This window comes from Vidua chalybeata, chromosome 3 (genome assembly GCF_026979565.1).
Source record: "Vidua chalybeata isolate OUT-0048 chromosome 3, bVidCha1 merged haplotype, whole genome shotgun sequence".
NCBI lineage: Eukaryota > Metazoa > Chordata > Aves > Passeriformes > Viduidae > Vidua > Vidua chalybeata.
In genome coordinates this window covers 69,780,266-69,805,885 of record NC_071532.1, presented here as the reverse complement: position 1 = coordinate 69,805,885, position 25,620 = coordinate 69,780,266, and the positions used below count along the sequence as shown (strand labels likewise).

At 35.8% G+C, this 25,620-nt stretch overlaps 1 protein-coding gene across 6 annotated transcripts in view; it reads right to left on the bottom strand.

The window, feature by feature from the left end:
• The window catches only part of ATG5 (autophagy related 5), a 70,733-nt gene that overhangs the window by 28,567 nt on the left and 16,546 nt on the right, over nucleotides 1-25,620 (bottom strand). For all 6 annotated transcript variants that reach the window (XR_008430113.1, XR_008430112.1, XM_053938831.1 and 3 more), the window contains 2 exons: nucleotides 23,361-23,523; nucleotides 11,451-11,545 (listed from right to left, as the gene is read on the bottom strand). Coding sequence is in view for 4 of the 6 variants with exons in the window: in XM_053938831.1 (XP_053794806.1) it covers nucleotides 11,451-11,545; nucleotides 23,361-23,523 (258 nt within the window). In the remaining 2 variants the exon portion in view is untranslated. The remainder of the gene's footprint in view (nucleotides 1-11,450; nucleotides 11,546-23,360; nucleotides 23,524-25,620) is intronic.

The window sequence follows — 25,620 nt, the reverse complement described above, 5'->3', positions numbered from 1 at the left end:
AGTATATGAGCATATGAAGACAATCACTCAGCCTAAATCTCATGATTGCAGAACAAATGAAGATTTTACTCTTTTTAAAAGAAAGTTTAAGCCCTGACATAATGATAGGAGAGTGAGGGTGAAAACAAACTACACCACAGTGAGAAAGATTAAAGTTACCTATTCAGGAATACTGGCATTGGAGAAGAGTTATAGGTGAAGGCAAGTTTTAAGAGGCCCTTTAATGCAGTGCAAAGCCTCACAGGATCACAGACAAGCTATACAGTCACATACTATGCTAACAAATGTAACTCTTTCTTCCCTATCATCCGGGCAAAAAAAAAGTTGTCAGCTTGCCTGGTCCTTTTCAGAATCAACACAACACCAAACACTGCATGAAATCCATAATTTAATTAGTCAGATACTTTATACAGGATGCATCTTAAAATGAAAAACATAACTCACAAACCACTGGGTTTTAATCTGGAAAAATCAGTTACCACTATTTTCATCAAGAGGAAGGGATTTGGATTTTCTGCCTAAACACTCAGCGGTTCCTCAATATTCAAACAAATAAAAGTTACCATACACACTGAACCCACAAAGTAATAAAAGTATTGCTTACAATCCCCACATGTGTATAGGCTGGCAACCTAAAACAATAAAAGCTGAGACCTCCCTACATACTCCATTATATTTTCAGTAACTTGTCAAATTCATAGTCTGAGCTGCTTTGTAATGAACAACTTTACATTAAAAAAAGCTCTCAATTTCATAGAACCATTATATTTAAACTCACTTAAACTCAAGCAAGAAGCTTTAGAAGTAACAAGAGTTTGCACAACGACGCAAGTTATTTTCTATAAAAAAGAAAGAACAGGAAAATTAAATAGTCCCTGAAAATAAAATTACGCAAATATTTGCTAAAATATATTTTTCCATACATTTTAGATGTCTTCTAGTTTGTAGAAATGTTTTCAATTAAGAATCTCGATGCACAATGTAAAAGTGACTAACCGAATAGCTGATGAGTTGCTGTAGTCACAGAACCATCACAACACCATGCCTGTCCAAAACCAAGATACTGCAAATCCCCATCTGAAATACCGTTCTTTCACTGGTGCTGAAATGTTGGGTTTTTTTTTGGGATTTCAGGATAGGTACCTTTGACCTTTTTTTGCTTAATATTAGACCAGACTCATTGAGTATTTAATTATGGAGAAAATACAACAATGTTTCTGGGTGGGAGTTGATGGGTTTTTGTTGTTTTGTTTCTTTCCTTTTACAAAAACTTAAAAAAAACTTCAATCTCTTTCAAAAAGATGATTTTCAGCTCAACAAGCTAAAGTACACACAAAAATGATCTTGTTTTATCTATTTGAAATCTGTCACCTTTCAAACTTCATTAATATTTTTGAGCTTCTATTACAAGAGGCATAAAACATGCCAATGTGGTATGTCTTTATCCAGTAATCAATTGCTCTTCTCCTCTTCAAATCTTCCAAGCCATAGAGACCTTCTCCCAGACAACTCACTGCTTTATTCTATACCTTTGATAATTTTTCTATTTCACTTACCCTTAGAGATGTTGGGACCAGAACAACATTCCAAAAAAAAAGACTATTTCTAGTATTTCTTTAGTCTCTGCAAAGTCCACCAAGTAGATGTTCTACTTATGATTTTGTGTACTTTGAATAAGGTTGGCATTCCTTTTGTTAGCATTCAAAATTTTGAACTGCTTATCTGCAACATCACAGTGTTCAGAGAAAAAGGTACAACTCAATATAAAACAGACTTAATTAATTATTTTTAATAAAAGAAGCAAGTAATGCTTTTATATGTCCAACTAAAACCCGTAAGACAAAAAGAACAATAGACATTCTCAACAGACCTACCCAGAATTGCCACAAAAATTGAGTAACTGACAGGACGTGCTGTGGGTTGCAGGACTAGCTATAAAATCAACAAATGTGTTAAATCAAATTACCTGTTTTTCCCATACTACATCTAAATTTCTCTAATAAATTAAACATTTTCAGTGGTTGTAAAAATTACAACATATATACCTGAGTTTAACCTATGGAAAAAAAATTAATCCTTTCACCTATTTTGGAGTTTGCATCAGAATTTCTATAGTTATATGTTGTAAAAAGGACTCTTCGGTTTCCTCATTGAATTGAAGGTCTTAATCATGATGGACAGGAATTTTACACTCCCTACTATTTTTGAGAGGCCTGAAACAACAACGACAAAAAAAAGATTCAACAAACTGGCTACACTTTATACATTTAATTACATTAACTCCAGTCATCTAAATTAGGAGTGCAGAAGTTTATCACTAGATTGAAGCTGAAGAGGATTCTATTGAATGCATGCACATATGCTTTAATATGGCCATGCTAAATGTCTAAGTCTATAATGATACCTCTATAAAACTCCTTAGATGAGGATGTAATCATTATATCAATCATACGTGTCAAGGAATCACAACATCAGGTGAAGTGAAAATTCTGTTATTTTTGAAAGCACTCCTAACAGTATTACACAAACTGAAAAACATTTAGGTGGTGTTAAACATAAATGATCACCGGTATTAAAAGCAAGATGAACATAAATGATCACTGGTTTAAAAGCAAGATGAATTACATGATGTGTTTTCTTGGTGGAAGCTTTAACAGACCTTAACAATGGCCCCCATAACATGTGGCAAGTATTATGTCAAGAACTGATGCAAGTAATAATGCTAAAATTATCTAGTATCTTAGCCAAAACTGTAGTCAAATTAAAGCCACAATGAGAATTATAAACACATCTGGAATAAGGTTAAAATTTTATGTAGTAGAGCTTATTACAGTTATGTCTAGACAATAATATTGAACCATGTTTGATCATGAATGGTTAAGGACTATTCTCCTAATCATTCATGGACAACAACTTGTGTCTTCCTTGATGCCTTTCATTAAACAAAGCATACTTATGAAGCAATTGCAGTTCTGTCCTAACTTTGTGCATAGCCAACAATACTTTAGCATTACAAACCTACAGAGAAATATGGCAACTATTTCAGTTAATTCTCCCTTACATTGTTGAGGGCAATTACTTGCTCATCCTTAAAAAGATTAAAGAACCATTTAAAATATCACCCTTCTCCGTATTATTTAAACTGGCAGAGAATGCTTCCTTACAATCTTTTAGAAAAAACTTTAGGTAATAGCAACAAAATGAGTAATTAGAACCATATAAAACATTTGAAAGTTAATGTCCCACCACATGTTCTAGTTATCTGAAAAAGACATGTGTAGTTAGAAAGCACCCCTTAACAAACTGATTAAAATTTTAATGGCCTGAGTGCATTGTGACATTTCAGAATTGAAGACATTGCTTAAGTTTCTGTAACTGTTCGTGTAGATGCATCATGTTGTCTACACTGATTTTGCACTCAAAATACTTTCTAATGTTCAGACAGATATTTATACACATTGATGAGATCTCCCCACTCCCAAATATTTTCTTCTCTAGACTGAACAGTCCTAGCTCCCACAGCCTTTTTTCACCTCTGATGTTAGACTCACTAGTTCCTCTCAGTGGTCCTTTACAGTACTCTTATCCCACAGGTCCATGTCTCTCTTGAACTGGAGAGCCCAAAACTTGATTCCAGGTGTGGTCTCACCAGTGTCGAGTAGACTGGAGGGATCATTTCCCTCATGCTGCTGACACCTCTCACCCTACAGCAGCCCAGGACATAATTTACCTTCACTCTCATAGGTCCCACTGCTAAGTTCCTTTTATACCTTGTGGGTCATTTTTAACAAGATTATGTACTGCCAAAGGTTCAAATTCCATACAAAAAGTTGCAGAAGTATCACTCAAAATGCCTAACAAACATGGCTGAATCACATTCTGGCTGCTGCCTGGTCTTTCAAATTATCGACTGAATTTTATTGTGCAGGGAAAGTAGTACTGTATTCTCTGAACAACTGGATTTGCATTATTTAATGTCAGATGAATTGGACAGGTCCTAGAAGCAGAAGAAAGTCAACACTTGAAACACACAGAGCAGACAGCAGGCAACCATCATACAGCCAGAAACAGCAGAGACTAAATACAAAAAACAGCTTCAAGAGGCAGTTTTGTTGAGCCTTGAGAAGACAAACACACCTACAACAAAAGCATGGCCTCAAAGTAATACATTTCCTTCCCAGGAAAGAATTTGTATTTGCAACTGTAAAATATCAAGGTATCTGAAGAGTCAGGGACAACAAATCTATAGTGTTCTTCACAGCTGAAGTGCTTTATGTGCACATGCAGATCTAAGCCTCACTTAAAAATTGAGCAATTGAATACTGACTACCTATCAAACAACTTTAGAAATGGATTTACATCCACAAAAACAAACACTACATAACTTGCTTAAGAGCAGCAAAGAATACAATACTTCATAAATCTCTTTCAAGCTACTTCAAACCATTGAATCCAATAATTTGCTGTAGTTTTCTACACTAATGATTAACTAAAAGAAGCTCCTATAATCATGGGCAGCAAAATTTAAAAAATTTTTTTGCTAATTCATATTGTATTTCTAGAGTGTGGTGTCATATCCCACTTCTCATAGGTTTGTTCCATTCCACATTTACCTGTAGAGAATTTGCTTTTAGTCTTCTGGAAAATGCAAATAGAAGTCTTGGTACTTTCCAGAAAGAGAACACTTTCTGTATTTTCTAATCCTCAATTCTGTGCAAAAGTTAACCTGCTTTAGTCACCTATTTTATTTAAAAATAAGTAAAGGTGGAATGCTGATACTGATAAGTCAAAACAGGTACTGTCTGTGGCTTTCATCTCTGCAGAGTTTTGCATCAGCATCATAGGCTAGCTAGGCTTAGTTATATAGGCATTGCTTATGCTGCACAGCCACAGAAATAACCCTTGAAGATGACATTCCTCATTTCTCTGAAGAAAAAATTACATATCAGCTTTTTCCCTTTTTCTGAGGAAAGCAGCTCACCAACTATTTTTTTTTTAATTTTGCTACTACATCAGAGTACAAGAGCCAATCTCTAGGGAATACAGCTCCAGGTAAGCTTCAGGTAGGCAAAGTCCCTTTTCCCACAACGTAAGAACCTGCCCACATTACACAGTATGTGATGAAAGTGGCAGATCAGTTTGCATTGACTACAGCAAGTGAAACGGAAAAGTAAAGTGATCAGCTTTAATGATCAGAGGAAAAGGCAGCAATATACTAAAGAACACTGAAATCAAATAATAAGATCTGAGAGTTAACTGTACACAGACCCAACTGAACTGAATTAATGCTTCATTCATTGTCTTCATCACAGCCTCTCAATGTATCGATATTCTTAAGAATAAAGATTCAAGGTTGAAGTAAAAAGTGCAATTTTAAAAAAAATTGCATACATACACTAAGTTTCCTAACAAATTTAGGATGATATAAAAATCTACAAGGTTACCACTTAAATGAAACAGTTTAGGGAGCCACATTCTCATGGTTTAAATTCAAACTTGTAGCATGAACACTTACCCAAACTTATTTACACTCAACTCCATTATCGTAAGACAATTCAAAGCAAAGACAATAATTGAAGAGTTTTATACAATAACAATTGGTTAAAAAGTTGCTACCAATTTGTAATTGGGAGGTGCATAAGAGGTAAGATTTAAGGTATTTTCAAATTGCCAATGGACTTTTTTTCCCCCCACACAAAGTTCTTATTATTCCATTGTAATTCAAGATGTAGTTTGACTTAATTTATGAACTTAATTTAGTAGGATTCTACTGTTTTTTTCATATACTTATATTCTTCTGGGATTTGGGAGTAACTTAAGTATTGCAAGACAAAAAAAGGATTTAAAAAAAAAATATTACCCATTTTACCCCTAATATGCAGAATTCAGTATATCCCTAAATTTTTAAAATCTAGGTATAATGTAACTCAGAACCTCAACAAACTCTTTCTCATACAAGCAAACTACTTTATTCATTGTATACAAGCTACATCTACATTCAACCTGGAAGAATTACTGTAGCACCTAGTGACAGGCCTGAACTAGCTTAAAACCATCCAGAGCTCAACCACAGCTGAGAATCAACCTAAATCGAGGTTTTACAGCTCCATCTCCTTCCCTGAGCACTGTGCAACTTTTACAATAGCTTTGAACTAGGCAGATTGACAGTTTTACAGACAACTTGGGCATATTTAAGGAAACTTTAGTCACGTTTTGACAACAAATATGCTTTATCATGTCAGAATTTTTCTTTGAAACTCTGATTGACAGCTCCCATGCTGTACCAAGATCCTTAAAGGCACAAGGCTGAACTTACACATGGGTTCCTGAAGTCTTTCAAGAGAGCTGCATGAACACTTCTTAACATAGAATATGGTAAAAAAAGTCATCTTTAGCAGCACTGGTTTGAGCCAGCTCATTTCACTGTGCTCTGTGATGCATAAGAAAAGCTTATACAATTACAGAACCTCTGGTGGAACTGTGGTGACAGTGACCTTCAACTCAAGGTGAGAAGTAGTCAAATTGCTATTACTTTCAGCACAGAACAAAACAAGCCAGTTCAGAAAACAAGTATTTAAGGATCATACTGCCCCTGTGCAATACTCGATAGAAGTGTTTCTTTCTCTTCCCCCCTCTCCAATCATGAGGCACAAGGAAAAATATTTACCTAATAAAGCTTTTAAACTTTCTTATTCATAAAGCTTTGATTTTGAAGTAATTTAAAACTGGTGAAAGTGCGCTACTGTTTCTTTAGTACTGAACCATCAGTTATTAGAATAACTCAGAGTCCATTTGTTTCTCTTCAGCACAGAAATTCAGCTGAGCCCAGCTGTTAACACAAATACCATCTCACATGATTTTCCTATTCACTCAAACTTCTTCCTTGTAAAAGAAGTTTTTAAGAAACAAATTGTCTATTTTCAGCAGGTCCTTTATGAAAGCATCATTTTCAATAAATAAGAAAAAACGAAGATATTGCACACAGGTCTGTTCAAGAGCACTCTACACTAGCCAACAAAATGCTGAAACTTGCTGTGTTGTGTTGCCCTCTTCAGGTCGGCAGCATATTTTCTAGTTCTTTTCCTTGACGAGGTATTGCATTACAATTTCTTTCATAACATTTTTCAGATCTGAAGTTTCAAAGTTTTAACTTCACCTGTATTCCACCAATGCTTGAACCATTTTTGGTTTAATATCCTATAAAAATTAACTTTACTTTTAGCCTGTATGTCTCCCTAACCTCAATACTAATCTTGAGGATTATCAAACTATCAGCCAGCATTTGAAAAGATGACTAAAAACCAACTTCAGTACTGATAAGAAAGTCTCATGGCAAGAGGCTTAAAAAGCTCAGTTGATTCAGCTTAGCGAAGAAAGCTCCTGATACTAATCTATAAGTGAATATGGGAGGTCAGAAAGTCACATGACTTTAAAGTGGGGTAAAGCAAAACAGAATCAAGCAACTGAAGTCAGACAAATTCAGACTTGAAATGCAATGGAGACTTTTCAGCAACAACAACAAAAAAATTTAATAATTTACTAGCATTAAAAGGTAGATTTATTATTACTTGAAAACTCTACAGGTAGACCCAGTATCTTTCCAATGTCTTTTGACCAGTTTTTTTAGTAGCTGTCATAATACGGGCCAAATTGCACTGTTGATTTGCATGCTTGCAATGGGTTTTGCAATTGCTTATCTGAGCTCTGCCAATTAACATGGAAATATGGATGAAACAGTCTTCAATTACTTGGAAATGGCCATGCTTGAGCTTCTGATTCACTTATTGCAACAGATATTAATAATGTCTTAAAATATTCTATTTCCCACTCCCATTTTTAGAGGACAGGTCATGGTAAACATTTATGTTGACTTAGACATCTCAATACTGCAGCTTTGACATAAAGAGCAAAGTGCTGAATTTAACTTATATATTATTAAGTATGCAGAATTCACTTGGTACAAAGGAAGATGAACATCCTCACAATTTGTGACTGTACAACTTAATCTCAACATATTAAGGGACTTATGATAGGAAAATCTGTTCAAAGTTAAGGCCTATTATGTAATTATAAGCAATAAAATTAATAAGCTAATCAAAACCCTTAGAAAATGGAAGCAAAGGAAATGCTTGTTCACTACCAAATAAAGGAAAACACAATCTTAGATCATCCCTCCTTGGGATGGCAAACACAAAACAGCCAGCCTGCCTCAAGCAATTGCAACTCTAAAAAAACTCCAGAGAACTCGGCATGAAGAGTTTTCATTTGCTTGCCTTCCAATACTTCTGTAATTTTAATCTCAAGAATGAAATACAATATACAGCTTTAAATCCCATACACTCAGAGGGCAGACTCCAGAGAAAAGCACGATGAAGTGGGTGAGCATGACATGGGGAGAGAGCAAGAAACAAAAACTGGGGAATGACTACAAATTAAATGCACAACAGCTGAGACTCAGAATGCTCCCAGAGCAGGCAGCAGTTCATCAGAGCAGTCTCTATCAGCATGTAGAGACTCCTCTCCTGACTAATATGCCCTGTCACAGTGCCTGGAGCCAAAGACAGATGCAAACTTCCTGCCATCTATCAGCCAGTTTGTTCAATTAGACTGTGAAACATCTGCTGGTCTTATAAATAGGGGGAAATTCCACAAGCCAAACTAGCTCTGGACATAAAAAGCTTGACACTTTGAATTCAAAATATACTCAAAACACTTGAATTCAAAATATTCTCAAAACATTACTATAATTTTCTTTCTTGCCATTAAAGAGTAAGTGCAAAAAGCATTCAATTCTACAGTACTATCAGATAAAAAGGCAAAAAAGCTTTTGTGCACCTGTCAGTTGAAGACAAAGCAGCTTACACCTCTGAAGTGATGAAGTGGGGAACTTCTTTTTTGACACATCAAATTAAAAGTACCACAAAAATATAATATTATTTTTAAACTGTCTCTGGTAGAAAAAGTTTCCACCTATGTCAAAGGTTTATCTAGTTCAAGTTCCCTATGACACAGCTAACAGAATATGACAGACAGCTGGCAATAAAATCATCAAGGTATCTTCACTAACTTTTCAAATTGCCAACGAGTTGATCCTTAGTGAGTCTCAACCTTTTTTTTCATTATCTACTGTAGATTCCAGGATTCTGGTCCAATCTTAGCTGCTATACTTCAAAGAAGAGGTGCTGGACAAGGGTTTTTAAAATTACCTGTGGTTAGTTTAGTTCTGACTTACCCAAGTATGATGTTCATATTTTTGCCATTTCTTTCTCCCACACACTCCATCAGATTTGGTCACCACACGAGGTATGATTCATATTATTCTTAAGAAATGTATTTTAGTAGACAAACTTTACAACTGAATTCTTCAGTGAAAAAGATCTATCACTTTATTGAATGCATTTTTTCTGCAGCAACTTTGCCAATTCACATTTAATTGCAGCTAAGACTGGCTTTTCTTACTTGGTATCACAATCTAGCACAACTTTTTGAAGGAAAACAAATTCATCCACCTCCTACTGCCAAAAAGAAGAAAGTTCCTTTCACAGAATTTCCTTCTAATAATCTGGCATAATAGAAGGTATGGAGAATACAAGGAGGAACTCTTCCCATTGAAGGCAATGCCTCATCATTTCCTGCCATCCACTTGTGTATCCTTTAGTACCTACAAGAACACTGTGTGAAGACACACAGGGAATAAATATCCACTGCAACATAAACTCAGGTTAAATCAGGTGTTTATGTAGAGATATACAAGCAACCAATTAGAATATCAAGAGGTCTCCTACCAGCACTAATAGAAATTAAATGCATTCAGGGTAGGGGTTAAATACATCTGAAGAACACTTTAGAATCAGTTATTTTTCCATATGCGAGTTTGTCACTAACTCCTTGTTTGGAATTAAATTATAATCTCACCCTTTCTAAGGCTTTCTGAAAATTCCTTTAAACATATAGAGCAGTAATCAGTACACACCCTAACAAACCAAATGAAAAAGCTACAGACATTTGCACCCACATTTTTAAAAAGACTGGAAATATTTAGAAATTATAAGAGCAGCATTACTGAAAGTAACATATACCAACCTTCAAAAGTTGTCTCAGCATAATCTTTATTTGTGTTTGGTCTTCAATTCTTAGTTAGATATTTTGGGTTTAAACTATAGCAAGTAAGGGTTTCCAATCGAAAAATAATGGGAATCAAGATAAGTACTACTGGTTCAAGTGATAGATGTTATTGATTTATTTTTTTAAAAAAAGCTTTATTAGCTTGAAATCATGTGGCATCATAGAAATCTTCCCTCATGCCCTAAAGATCTGCGACCTATTCAGAGAGCAAAACCTCTTTTTTGCAAACCCATTTACGTGATTTCTATGAAAAGACTTTAAAAAAAACCCACACCTATCAGAGAACAAATAACTTAGTCACCAACCAAACAAATGCTGTACTACTTTTCCTGATACATATTTTTTGATTCTTATACAAACCTTGCCATCTGCTGTGATCTCTGACAAAATAACTGACTTCCGTTCTCAATCTAAAGTTTCATTATGACAGTAAATGTCTTACATCTAACATTAAAAGCTACTCCAGTCCCACTGCAAGACTGTATAGGCTCATTATAACCTGTTACAGAGTAGTATCAGAATATTCAGTACTATGAATAAAGGACTTTCTTTTCATAGCTATTGGTGCAAAATTTAAATAGAGTGAAACATTCCAACTGAGCACAACTGTTTAATTTACAGAGAGGCTACATAAATTTTTGTATAAGCTTTTAACCATACATAATTCCAAACTTCATTGTGACTTTAATGCTATAAAAACTAAGGAGATGTCCTTAGGATAAGAAAAAAATGTAAGGATTCCAAGGAATATGTCCCCAAACAAAATGCTGAGAAAAATAAATTGCTGGTGTATTAAAACAGGAAAAAACCCCACATTCAAAGCTAGTTTTGGGATGTAAGTATACAACCAGAAGTCAAAAGTAAGAACTAAATGCAAGACCTTTGCCATTACCTCCACCTTAAAATGCCGACAAAAAAAAAAGCCCATAGAGTAGTTGAAGGAAAAGTGTTGCTCCCAAAGTGTTTGACTCAGACCTTCCACAGGACATTTTGCATCTAAAGCATTCTTCATAGTTAGTAGCTATTTTAAATAACAGAATTAGGTTGTTGGACTGTTTTTTTTTTTTTAAAGAACAGACAAACATCATCTACACCAGCTGTAGCACATTCTCAAGTATTACACACTTGCAACATAGTAAATGTTAATTACTTATTAGAATAAGTACAGTCTATTTTGTCTGCTAATCCATACAACTCAAGGGTCCAGCAAAAATGAGCATGCAAAGCTGGGCCATAATGCTAGAAAAGGAAACATAATTCTGAAAACAGATTACAATATATGACACCTCAGTGGAAGAGTTTGATTTTATTTTATTGTCTCCTACCTGATAAATTCTAAATGGGATGTATCGAAATCCATTATCTTCTGGAGGATACTCCATGAGTTTTCGATTTATTGCCCAAAACTGCTCAAATTTATCTGTGAAGGTAAAATTAGACTTTGTCAATATCAATAACATTTTTATCAGCCTAAAGAGGTAAATGAGACACAAACTGGAACAACATGCAAACTTTTCTTACAGAAGTTTAACCTGTATTTTTCCCACATTTCTCATCCCTATTTAGCCTGAAGCCAAAAGTAGGTCATCTGCATTCTCCTATGAAAACAGTGATGCGGTGATTTATTGAACTGAAAGAGAAAGCAACTTTAACTCATATCTTATCTCCCACTGTTAAGGAAATATTGGCCTATAAATTATGGATTTCATTACCTCAACTAACAGTGCCTATTTCTCCACTCCCTGCTGTTACTGGTCCATACTGTCTCACAGTCTGCTAAAAACATCTAATTGTTCTTAGCTATAACTGAACAATGGGTGTAAAGTATAAAGAAATTAAAGCAAGAGAAATACTTCTTCAGTGGTTTATATTTAGATATGTAGATCTTAAAATAATCTGCAACAATCCATGATATGATCAGAAAATATACTGCCAGATTCATGACACGACCTAAAAATAAAAGTTTATGCTTGTAACACATTTTTGTTATTATCCAAGTAAGTAGGGTAAATAGCCTGCACACCATTTCATGCTGTCTAGACATTACAAGAACTGAATAGTTTATTACATTTAAAATGTACTAATGACAGCATAGATTTAAGAGTAATAAAGGCTTTTATACATGCAAATCAATTATTCAAATGAAGCAAATAACATCACAAGTGACAGAAAGAAATACCAAGAGGTAAGATGAATAAAGCTGCTGCTAGCCTTATTGAAGAAGGCAGCTTTAGAAGGGGAAGAGCAAGAGATCAAATTCCTTATAGGCTCTAACTCTCCCAAGTCACCAAATACAGCAGATGTTTCCACAGACAGAACACACAGTCTCCAATTTTCTCTCCTAGAAACAATGTTCAGCCAAGTCTCAAGAAGCTGCCTCTTACAGAATATACCCATTACAAAATTCAGCCCCAGTGAAGCAAGGTAAAATTCAGAAATGTGTTCACAGGAGAAAGGTTCTTCCTGCTTCCAAAAGTGTTGATTACACTTAAAGCAATTGCAGCAAATGAGTTTGAGATTTGCTTCACTTCAGCATACAGCACAGATGCCTGTCAGTGCACTAAAAGGCACAGGTTAGTATATACTGCGGGGTTTATAATACATTGCTTTTCCTGACTGAATGCAACACAAGGCAGGAATTTCCAAGAAACTGGGAACAAACCTCCTGCCAGGTATGCTGTAGCAGCATTTCCTGATACTTATCTGAGAAAGTACTTCCACGCCCTTGTTTCCTGATTAGCAGCAAGTGCCTCCTGACAGGCACTTACCTGAGCCACAGTCAGCACCACCTGGCAGGCACCTGCCTGGCACGAGGAGCTGCCTGGATGCAGGGTGTTACCCCATCATTCACTGAGTGACAGTGACAACCCTGGAGCAGACTGTAATCAAACAATCTCACATTTGTGAACCCCAGTCTACAGAGTCAGAGGTTTAGTCTTAAAATGTCCAACACAAAGGATGACTGCCTCCTGCTCAGAACTCTTTCAGAGGGAAGGCGAAGATTTAGCAAGATGAAGATTTAGCATGCTTCCTTCTTCCTTGGAGGCAGCACTCAGAATGACTTGTAGCTTTCACTACAGATGTGTGAACAGGCATTCCACAGTAGGCACTGATAGATTTATACTTCAATTACCACTTCTAACTCACTTGAGAAAACTGTTATGGTGATACACAAAACAAAACAATTCGAACCTACTTAAGCTACTGAGCTTCAGCAGACTTAAATACGGAATATCCATATTTGGAGACATCCTACTCGGACAGAAATAAAACAAACATTAACTTGATTTACTTGTTTAATGCTCCTATCACTAATTAGGAATGTTGGGTGAACAGTTTACTGCTCTCAAAATTCACCAGAAATGAGCAACACATCTTATGGATCAGAAGAAATTATGAACAAATAAAAGACTTATGTCAGAAGATTAAGTATATTAACCCTTGTGGCATGCAAATATGGCAAACAAGGTAGGCTCTGAATGACAAAAAAAAAGTTAAGGAGTGGTTAATGTGCAGTTAACTCACTTTTGTTCTTCATTCCCACTTCCTCACCTTCTACAAACATGCCAGAAAACAGGTAATCTTATTTAAGGCAGTTAAAATAAAAAATGCATCCCCCTCTGACCACTTAGGCAGAGCTTAAGACAAAGTTCTAATAGTTTCTGTGGTTTCCAAACATAACAACGATAAATCTGCAACAGTTGAATTATGAACTTGTTGCATTTTGTAATCAAGCATGTTCTGTCAATCCACCTGATATCCCAGGAATTTTAGCTAGACATAATGGAGTCAGATATCTTAAGATCTCCACTGTGTACAGCACTGTCTGAAGACCTCTAAACAAATTCCTCCTCACAACCTTATATTGCTGTCCTCCAAACATCTTTCCAGGGATACAGTATTTTCACCACAGTAAACAGAGTTTGATGTAAGACAAATTTTTAAAGCAAGCAGGAGAAAACCAAGTTATCCAGTTTGCATATATATGACCTGATCCAGTTTGCATATATATGACCTGGCAAGAGGTTCTATTAGTAAAGCATTGCCTGAGTGCCAGAATCCTAAAGCTCCAAAAATACAAAATCCAAAAGTGACTGCTTTTTAACAGAATCCTTAAGACTAAAAGCTTAAGTAAACAAACAAAACCACTGACAACCCCCATCTCCTTAAAAACCTAAGTGAAAGGATTCTTCCTTCTCTCATTTTTATGATTCAGTAGCCCCTATTTTTGCAAAGTCTCCAGGAAGCTATTAGTGCTACACTGAACTGGAAGAACTGATTAGTTTATTGGCTAGACAGGACAAAGGCAGAAGGTACTGGCCGGAAATTTAACAATCAAAACAAAACTGAGTTTTCATCAAGCCAGTAAACAAGGAAGAGTTCTCTACCTATCAGCAAAAGCACTTTACACACTTGTCTCCCTCCCTCGTAAAAAGCTTATGCAGTCTGCATGACATCTAAACCACCGTAACAGTCAAATCTGATTTCTTTTGTTTTTCACAGCTTGCTTGAAGTGTTAGAGAGTTTCTGTATTAGCAAAAAAAAAGGTACTTGCAAAAGGCAGATGTCCCTATCTGAATAATAATATTTAAAATAATGACAATAAGATTTGAACAGAAGTGAGATTAGTGACAGTATAAAAGTTTGATATGACTCCACTAATCGTATTTCTTAAACAAGAGATGATGATTCTACATAAATTTGCCTAAAATAAAATATAAACACTTCTCTATGTATTTTATATCAAAGATCAGAAAATTAGTGACCAAATAATTGAGAAATGTATCAGCCAAGTTGCTAATATTTATAATTATTTATTGCTTAGAAATGCAGTCACAGAATGCTCAAAAGACAGACATCAGCCTTCAGTACTACAGAGATGCACAGAATCTACGAGTTGGCAAAACTACAAAGAATTAATGTCACCCATGACAATAATCTCAGTACACAAATTCATTAAGCAACAAAGCAAACTCAAACATAAATTTACAAATACAGTATGCCACATGATGCATATAGGGTTCAGAAACCTATCAGTAAAATTATTAATTCAAGCCTTTAAAGTACCCATTAAAACTGCTGAAAAAATTAATGACACAGGGAAACACTGAGAATTGTTGTTTCCTCCATTAAACCAGACTGGAGAGCCTTTACCAGTCATTGAAATTAATCCAAATTTATACCTTGTTATGTTAAAAAGTTCTTGGTAATGCTTTGTTGTAATCATACTTTGCTGTTAATAAACAGCAACTGCTGAACCTCTTACTGTTGAGAAGTGTTAACTAAAGATTAGTTCAAGCTAAGGGCTAAAAAGCTAAGGTCTCTTTTGCCCCTGAGTCTCAGCCTGAAATGTTCTTCAGGCAACCAGAAAAGTTAGTTTCAGTCATACTAGCCTCTTACAGTCATTTTCTGAAACTCAAGTGCTGTCACGCTTCAAACAACTTGAAATTTCACATGGATCTTGAAGTTAGACACGTCCCCTTCACCCACATGAGGCTACAACAGGATGGATCACTGAGAGGGTAAAGGGCACTGCTCAAGTGCTCGCCATCAACATGTGCATTTCACTACAGCACAGCTTTAAATCTGCATACACAAACAATCTGGGCAATTACCACAGAATGGAAAAATACATCTACAAATACCTTGCAATTAAAAGCCCTGGTAAGAGCATTTAGACAATTAAAATGAAGTTCCCACTGCAGTGTAATAGGCAAAAGCACAAAAAACACTCCACCCTAATCTTTAACCTTATCAACAAAAATATCATAATAGTAAGGAATTATTTTGTTTCTATAATTGATAGTGATGCACTATCAGAGATTATCAGATTCTAGGACTGGACATATTTCAAGGAGGCTGTTGAGAGGGTTTAGAAAACAGAAAGAACCAATACAAAAATGAGGGAAAGACTTGAAATTCAGAAAGGAAAGACTAATTCATGGCTTTTGTATTTCAGCATCTTTTTAGAAAGTCAAAGAAGTGAACAAACTGGTGTAGATCTCAGGGTAGCACATATGCACAATTTTGTCTGGACTATTCATGGTTTCTTCTTAAAACATTTATTGGAATAAATTAAACAGAAAGCTTGAGATTAAATCTGTAGCTCTATGCAAGCAATACCAATTTGCAGCCTCCAAACAACTATGTTCAATAGTTGAAAAGTTTAAAGTTTAAAAAAGAAAAAACTTGTCCATTCTCAGTGGTTCACTACTGTCTAATAACCATATGAACCGTGGAATACTTGAGGTGAGCACTGAGACCAAAGCCTGACATATAAAATGTACAAGAACAACAGAAAAACTTTTGTTTGGAAGTGTCTTTAGAGGTCAAGCTTTGGAATAACAGCTCCGCACCCTGTCCCAAAGCAGCTGCCTACACAAAGTTAAATGAGTTTGTTCAAGGCCTTGCCCAGTGAAGATTGACTGCCTCTGTGGGTTTCCACTCAACCACTTTCACTCCACCAGCACACCCCACCCTCCCTTCCCCATGTACTAGCAGACTTCCTGCTGCTGTAACTAGGAACTGTTTCTTACTTGGTAATTGCCAGCTCCCTTGACAGTGGAGACAAGAGTGAGAGGAGTCTGAATCCATCTGCTCTAGGGGCCTTCCTTTCAGGCAAAGCTGGTATTAAATCCACCTTCAGCTTCCTCATCATCAGGCAGTTTCCCCAGTCTCTAATACAGCATATGCTCTAGTCCCTAAGAATTGTACCAGCACTCTGCTGGATTCTTTTCTGTTTGCCCACATTCCTTTTGTCTTGGGGTCCCAAGAGGACACGGCACTCCCAGTACAAATGCTGAGCCAAGTGGGGGGCCCCAACAGCTTCAGCAGTTGCCCAGTTAATCTTCATTTATGCAACACCACACAGGCTTTCAACTCGGTTTCTTGTTCACCATTACCCACTTCCAGAAAACTGCTTTCCAGTCAGCTCCTAGACTGCCATGGGCTTTTTCCTGTCTCTGGTGCAGGACTTGTGTCTCAGCTCTGGGAGGCTCCAGACCCCTCCGAACAGCAGATCTGCCCTCCAATCCACCAATTTTTCCTTTCACTCACAGTCAAACTCACTAGGGGTTAATCTGTCACATACATATAATCAAACTGTAGGGTACAGACAGCTGCAGCTGAAAGTCAAGGATACAAAGTGTATTTCCTTAACCTTAAAGCAAGCCTATTTTCTACTGACTCATGTTTTTAACAAGCATTGCTTTTAACTGCTGTAGCCAAAAAGAAGTCTTCTCAAAATTTAGTATAAATACTACTTCCACATTGTTCCCAGGAAGACTAAGACTCTGCATGCATACATATGGCTCCTCACTTGGTCTTTCTAACAAATTTTATAAAAAGTTAAGTTCTTGTGTAGTATGCCTCAAGCATGAAGGAGTTTTTGTTGATGAAATGAATATTTTGAACACTTTAAAACTAATTTCTGTGCTATTCAGAAACATTATTTATAGCTGATTACTATAATTTCCCAGCTATATGAAGACTTGTCTCTCTAAATTACTTAGTTCACCTAAATTGATAATTCACATTCTTGTTTTATAAAGACACCAATAATTTCAACTATCAAGGACTTCGGGAAGACTTGGTACATATCTGACTCTCAATGACTACTACAGTTAGTGACAGCTTTTCTGAGAGCACAGCTTGAAATACTGATATGACATTATTAAGATATTTATTTTTCTCTTCCATTTTACACATTGCCACAGTTAAAATATTCTTGCTATTAAACACCTACTTTACTTGGGCATTTTTAAAGACCATGGTATATTATACAAGTCCACCACTGAAAAGGGAACACAAGTTTACTGAACTTTTTAGACTACCTTCATATATGAGTCACTATCAGATATAGAGAGACAGGACCTTAGAACAGTTTTGACTTAATGTAGCAGAAGCCACAGAAATATGTGAAAATATTCTTCACGTCACAGACAGCAAAGTAATGACATTTGACGTAAGAGGACATTTTGAAGACTGTACAAGAAAGCAGCATGTCATTCTTCAGACTGTCTATCAGATCAAAAAGGCTTTTCCCCCCTGTTTTCTTATAGTATACCCAAGGGAGCCATACCTTACCAAGATTCTTTTCATTTACTAAGCATACTCACAAACCAGAAGTTTCACTTTAAGTACTTTACACTGTTTTCTTACCACCACCTCCCTTCATTTCTAGGTCACCAGTTTACCTGGAAAAAATTTAGGCAAAGAAAGTCACCAAGATAGACTACTTCCTTTCTTTTATTCAAATAACAAAATGCATAGATCCCACAAAATTTAAGCTTTCTCTATAGCAAAAAAAGCAGGTGATCTCAGAAGTCCTGTCACTTAAACTAAAAGAAAGCTCTGATGACAAACAAGTGTAAGCCATTTTTGAAACACATACCCCACAGGCTGTATAGGAATCAAGAGCAGGGTTTGTTTCAGTCTCTCCTGAGTAAGGGAAAGTAAAGGGAAAAGGAATCCTGACAATTTTATCCATCCTCCAGCTCTCTGCTCAATGTCTAGGACAGCCTTGGAATTTTGATTTTTCATCTCTAATTATGCTCTCTCTATATATATGAAAACAGACCAGCATAACACCAAGTAACTTTCTAACCCACTTTGCTTTCTCTGCACGATGTTTTTCCTTTTCTTAAAGGTTAAGGAACCTTTATATAATACATATTAATAAATTCAGGCATTTACTAGGAGAAAGCAACTCAGAAGCATTTCAAATTGCAAAACAAGAAATCCTCAACAACAAAAGGAAATTAAATTTAAAAGTGAAGTCTATTTTTTACACTTTACTCTAAGTTTTAGTTAGACCATACAGATTTTTCAGGAAATTACTTCTTTTGAGAGGGAGGGGAAGAAGAAAAGCAGAAGGCAGCAAAAAGAGACCTTGAAGTTTGCTCCTTCAGAATGCAATGGTTTTCATTAGGCACATGGCCATCTAACACAAGAGGGTGAAAATGCTAGTAACACTATCTCTACCTCATCTCCAGGCAACCTCCTCTCGTGGCAGAGACTTCAGTAGGATTGGGAATGCTGCGTTACCTTTTGCTTTCCTTCCTTCTCTTCCTTCATATAGTTCTTGCCCTCCTTTGAGACCCACTGGTTCTCAGTGGCATCAGACAGACAGACAGACAGACCTGCTCTGCCCTCCTGTTTGAGAGCAGAGTAGAGAAAGCCAAGGGCGGAATGTAGGCTGCCATCAATTCCCCACCTTTGTGCCACAACAAAGGGCAGCTATTCAAGCAGACACCAGGCAGGCACAGAGGACAAAGAAAGCCAAAAGTAGTTTCAGGGGGATGGCAGTTTAGACTCACAATACTTCACCCACGAGTGGAGCATTGGCTTAGACATTTGTGCAGAAAGGGTAACAATCCCATAAACACTGCAGAACTAACACTGAGGTCTAGTTCACAATCCATTACCAGAAAAACCACCACAACTAACTAAACCACGAACAAAACCTGCTGCTATGGAAAAAAACCCAAAAACATCCCCAGGAAGGCCTGTCCTGATGCAGCTGGTTCATTCTGCAGGTCCAACCTGCTTGAAGCCAAACCCTGCTCAACACCAAAGCAGCACTGGGCTGACTTTGTGCAGGGCTATCTGAACTGGTCTAAATTCCATTCCCTCAGTTCCATGGTATCAGCAACACCAATGTTAGGTACTGATGCTAGTTATAAAGTAACTTGATGCATTTTGGGACATTTTAAACTAAGGAAGCCCAGGAAGGTAACAATTGGGTTTTTAAAATTAATACACTTCTTTTCAAAGTTCAAATGAATTATTTAATCTTTCTTCACAGTTAACCAAACCTCTACAGACTGAAAATGGAAAGAACTCTCCATTTTGGTAGCAATACAGGGAAGAAGTAAACAAGGTAGCTTTGTGATTTAAAAATTAGTGGCTTTTTTATTAATTCTCCTGATAAACTCCAGAAGATTATCTAAGCAAATTTCAAATGATAAGCTGAGATCATAGAGATTTGTTCAGCTACTAAGCATGCTCACCATGGGGTAAAGGCCAGCATTGCTTCCACCAGTTCTCTATGAGGAAGAGAAACATGCCCATCAAACCTGAGTGGGTCAAGTGTACACAGCACAAGAAAGGCTATAGGACACTCCCTTTTTTGCAGTTTCAACATTTCTAAACAGAAATGTGGTAACTGAGAACAAACACAACTTCTGGCTCTCAAAAACCCAAGAATAGTTTAGATAAATTTTGGAACTAAATGCAAGACAACACAGGCCTGATTCTGTCAGTAAGGCAAGAAAGAGGTCAGATGCATTAAAAGATAAAATATTGTATATTCTGAATGCTTGCAGGATTTTTCTCCTCTACTAAGAACAATTCAATATGGCCAGTTAAGTTCTGGTAAGCCCTACAGCATGAATGAGCATTACATTCTTTTTCCATAATATTTTCAGTAAAATAATGACTTCATTATATTTTATAATACATAAAAGAAACCTTAAAATAGTTATGAGTTCTTACTGTTTATTTCTCCCACTCATGTATCAGAAATACCAAGTCTATTCTTCATTGGTTATAAATGATGCTGTGAAAATTTCAGGGTACAGTTGCTTCTGTTAGTCCACAACTGATAAAAAGCAGATGTGCTGAATCTAAATCCCCTCATTTATCAGAACCATTATATACTGAAGTTATAGATATTAATTCTTTGAACCATGCAAAAAATACAGCTCTCTCCCTGGAAACAGTTGGGATTTCATTGGTTTGATCCTGAGTCATCAGTAGGCCCGTAGAAAGCTGAAAGCCTTTATTTTTCCACACAAAATGCAAGAAGAAAAAAACCCACCCACTTGAAAATCCTTTTCATCCATGATAAAAATGGCCATAACCCTATCAAAGCAAAAACAGTAGTAACATTTTCCATGAATTCTGATCAAAGAATTTTAACAATTCATACAAAGGAACAAAGGTCAGTATAGCTGCATAGTCTGCTTTTATCACTTCCCTACCACAGACAGACAGCCATGGCTGGTCAAAAATGTACCTGTCCCAAAGAAGAGTTCTACCTCAGAAATATCTGGTTTATAAATCAAAAATTGTCTGTGAAGAACAAGAAAAACCACAGCACAAAATAGAAGAATATGTTTTCTTTCCTGATTTGGTATCAGATTAACATAAAACCAGAAATGGTGGGAGGAGGGATGTAAAGGTTGATATGAATAACCACCAGCTGTTACCAGCACAAGGTTTTCCCACAAATTCACTATTACAGCTCTTCTCTGCCGCAGCTTACAGCAACTGGTATGTTTCATGTGTTACCTGTTCAAGTAGCTGCTTCTCAGCAGAAACATTTATACCAGATTGCAAATTACTTGATATTTATATTTCTCCAAATAAAACTGGATAGGTTTATTTTCAAAAATGTGAATTCAGGACATGTCTTCTAAGTAATGCTATCACTCATTAAACAAATAACACTTCCTGTAATTAAGAACTGAGGAAAATTGTTTGAAGTTGCCCAGTAAAAAAACAGTCTGCAGATGTATCTTTACTTACAAAGCAGTTATCACAAATGCTACTTTCTTTTCTTTTTTGTGGTAATTTATTCTGTTTCACAAAGCAGTTTAAAATTATTATATCTCAAACGAAAGCCTATAAAAACATATTGAAAGATACAACATGCTTAAAAAGAGTTTTCTTGGTTTCACAAGCTTTTCTTGTTTCTCTTTTATGAAGAGTTGAGAAATTAAAATTAGCATTTGAAAGTATTCAAAAGATTGCTTAAACTTCTCATTCAGGTATCAGATTCCACAGGTGCAATTTCTCAACTTTGCTAGGCAACCTCTGCTCTTAACATTATAGAGAACAGAAAAATTCTCCTTTGCCTACAACTGAAGATATTCTTAGATAAATAATCAACTAAAAGACAAAGCCTAAGATAAGCACAAAAAACCCCATGCTGTTTATCTGTCCTCTTACCTTAAATATTGAGTGTATTGAGGTTCTGTAACTTCTGGTTAAAAGAACTTTAACTTGTACTGTTTCATTTTGGATGAATGCATGGGCTTCCTCAAGATCTTACTACTCAAATGGCAAATTAAGATAATGCCTTAATCTCTAACTCTCCTCCAATAAAAAATAGAAAGCAGAGTTTCTAATAACCATTCATCTTCAAAACTATCACTAGAGTACCTTTAATATGACAGGCTGTACCACTAAACAACAATGAAAAAAAAATGCCATACACCTACTAAGCACATGCATTAAACCAAACTTAACATGGAACCTTCTGGTCTAAACCAAAAGCATGGTTCAAGTCTTCTTGCATTCCAAGCTTCTTATTTTTCATTTAATTTTTCTTATACATATACAGGAAGATGTTAATTCTAACTGTTCAGTATTTTGTCTCTCAACACAGAATAAACAGCTTCATGCTTACAGTAAAATGCTTTCATAAAATAAATTTACTAGGGATAATATAAATGACAGCTTCAGGAGATGAGAAAAATGCAATGAAAGCAGCATGATCACCCATTCCAGAGAGCAGTTTCTGAAATACTTACAAAAGCATTTCAACTTACAGGCTATACGAATCTTAATAGAGAAGACACTACAAACAAAAGTTTTATTTTGCACTGTAATATTGATTCATACCATTTGTACAAAGCAAGAACACTAATTAAAGATCTTGCTCTGAATTATTTTGCTGACTTTTCCAAGTCAATACTTATTTATGCAGAAGTCTTTGTAAAAACCATAAAGCAATTTTTTTAAAAATGGCAGAGAGAAAAGTAGAATTATTAAATCTATTGGACAACTTTTTTTAAAGTTGACTTGTATTGTTTATCAGTGACAATCCATAAGCGTTAACTAGAAGAGACAATCTATTATGTATGGTCCAAGATAGCTAATACTGAATACTTACACCCAGGTGCCTCTCAAATAAAGACCATTCTTTGCACAAAAGTACACTAGACAATATTTCTCTTTTGATTCGTTGCTAGTTTTGGTTTGTTAAAACAGAGTCATGATCCAATCTAATTCCTTGAATAACTCCAGGCACATTTGAATTATCACCAAAATTATTATTTTAATTAAAAAAACCAAAAAACTACCAAAACCATCAATGTTTTCCATGACACTAAACAAAAATTCTGCAGAACAATGACATTTTATATCTCACGCAATAACTGAAACTTGAAGAAATTATCTATTAGCTTGTTCAACCTGAATATAATTGATACTTAATGCATTGTATTTACCATTCTGTAGTCCCATCCACAATTGCTTATGATCCTTTTTTTGCATTTCATTGATGACTTGACTTTTGTGCTTTAAAGCATCTGCTTCTTTTATACAAGCCATAAAATGAGCTTCAATCACATCCTTAGAATGGCAGTGTAGAAGATCCTTTTCTGGAAAATTCTACAAAGATAAATGATAGATCAAGAAAAATAAGTGCATCATATACCTTGTATGATGAAGAATAAATGATAACTTTAAATAGGCATACATTTATGCAAAAGAAGCACACTGGAATCTTCTACTTACAGAAGAATGTAAAAACCATTCTCTTACTCTGCTGACAAGAAACAGGTTGCAAATGAAAATATTTCAGGAAAAAGAAAAGCTCAACAACTTTCTGTAAAACCAGAGTTTTAACATGTTTTCAAGCAGATATTCAATCTCAGACAATAAACAGGAAAAAATTATGAGAAGTGACAAGCACCTAATATAAAATGGTTCTCTATGATATTTTATCAACTATTTCTATTTCCAAGCAGAATCACCCACATATATGAACTGTAGCATATCTGCCACTTACAAACATTTTCCTTAGAGACACTGGAAATCTTTGTCAGTTCTAACTTCAGCTAATCCACGTGACTACTGCTTAGCCTGTGTGACTTGATTTTATACCCCTTTTTCTTGGTTACACTGGCACACAGCATTCAGCATTGCAGATGCACAACTACCAGTCCACAGATAACTCTTAACCTTCAGTAAGTGACAACTACCTCTCCTAATGAATTTATTAAGGAGTTATAGCAGTATATCTCATTCATATACAAAAAAGATTTCTTTAGACATTAACTGATCAGAAGTCCAGCATTGTAGAGGTTGTGGGTTTCCTTCCCCAGTTTTTCTTTTATCCACACCTACTATCACTTACCATTTTATAATAACACAAGCATTCACTACCACAAATCCAATGCCTTTCATTTTCAGAAGTTTTAAAACTAACCTTTATTCCCTCCTTACTAACTTTATTTCCACAGTTGCTGATGACCATGCTGAATGGAGCAAACCTCAGAGCCAAACCAGAGTGATGGCATCATCAGTACTCCCCTTCCTAACAAGGGCTTGCCACATGTTTATACTTGAATTCTCGTGCTATTCCACCAGAGACCCTTTCCTCTTAACCCATTACAAACTTTAAAAAGCTTTTGTGAGGGACTGTCAAAACCATTTTTGAAGTACATATAATGGGATATCTTTCAAAGGCTTTTACAACATAGCTAACATGTCAAAGTAGGAGCAATCTAATGCTGGAAAAAACCCTACCTTCACTCCCCCACATAACCCCAAGAAAAATAGTGAAGACTGCTTCAAAATACAGAAACCCAAAATATCAAAAAGGGAGCTGGGGATTGCCTTACCTGAAAGAAATTCTGAGGGTAACAGTGATAGTTCCCTCCTCGTTAGGTTATTGAAAAGAGTTGGAAATTAAATAATAGAATTTCATATAGTGTTTCCTCCTTATGAGAGTGAGAACCCAAACTCTGGAAACTGTGAATCAAAAGGATGAATATTTTCCAAAAACAGGGGCATAAAGAAAAGATTGCCAATACCTTTTCCACTAAAGTTTACATGGTCTGATGTTGAACTTGCACAAGGAAGTGCTGTTGTTAGGACTGGTGTATGTTAAGCTGACTTGAAAGCTAAGGAGAGAGGTAAATCTAGTTTCTTATACGAGAACAGTCAAGTATAAAGACATTAAAGAGGACAGAACAATAAGGAAAGTTCTGCGGCAGACCTTGCTCCTGTTCTACCCTACAAAGCTAAGTGTCTCAACATAATTGGGCCCAAGATTACTAGAAAAATATTACTGGGACTGTTACTTGCCAAATGACATCTGCATAGGCCTGTAAAATACTTTTAGAAGTTCAATTTACTTCTCAAATAAAAATGTAAAGTCTCGTAACCAATCCAGAAGAAACAAATAGACAGAAATAGCATACTTAAAGATCAAAAAAGTTCTTTACACACAAGAATTCAAAGTGAGACACTGGCACCCCTCAAACCAAAGGAAGAAACAGTGGTACGTACCTAATGCCAAATAATATAAGAACCTAGAAACTGACTTTCATTGTTAAAAAGTGATGTTTTAGTTAAGTTTATGAAAACAACATTTTAGTTACAACAACTGTTTCACTACACATGTGTAAATATTGAACTGTGGGGTCCTTTTTTGTACATTCTTCTCTTTCTACAGGTGGACATCTTCCTACTGACTTTTCT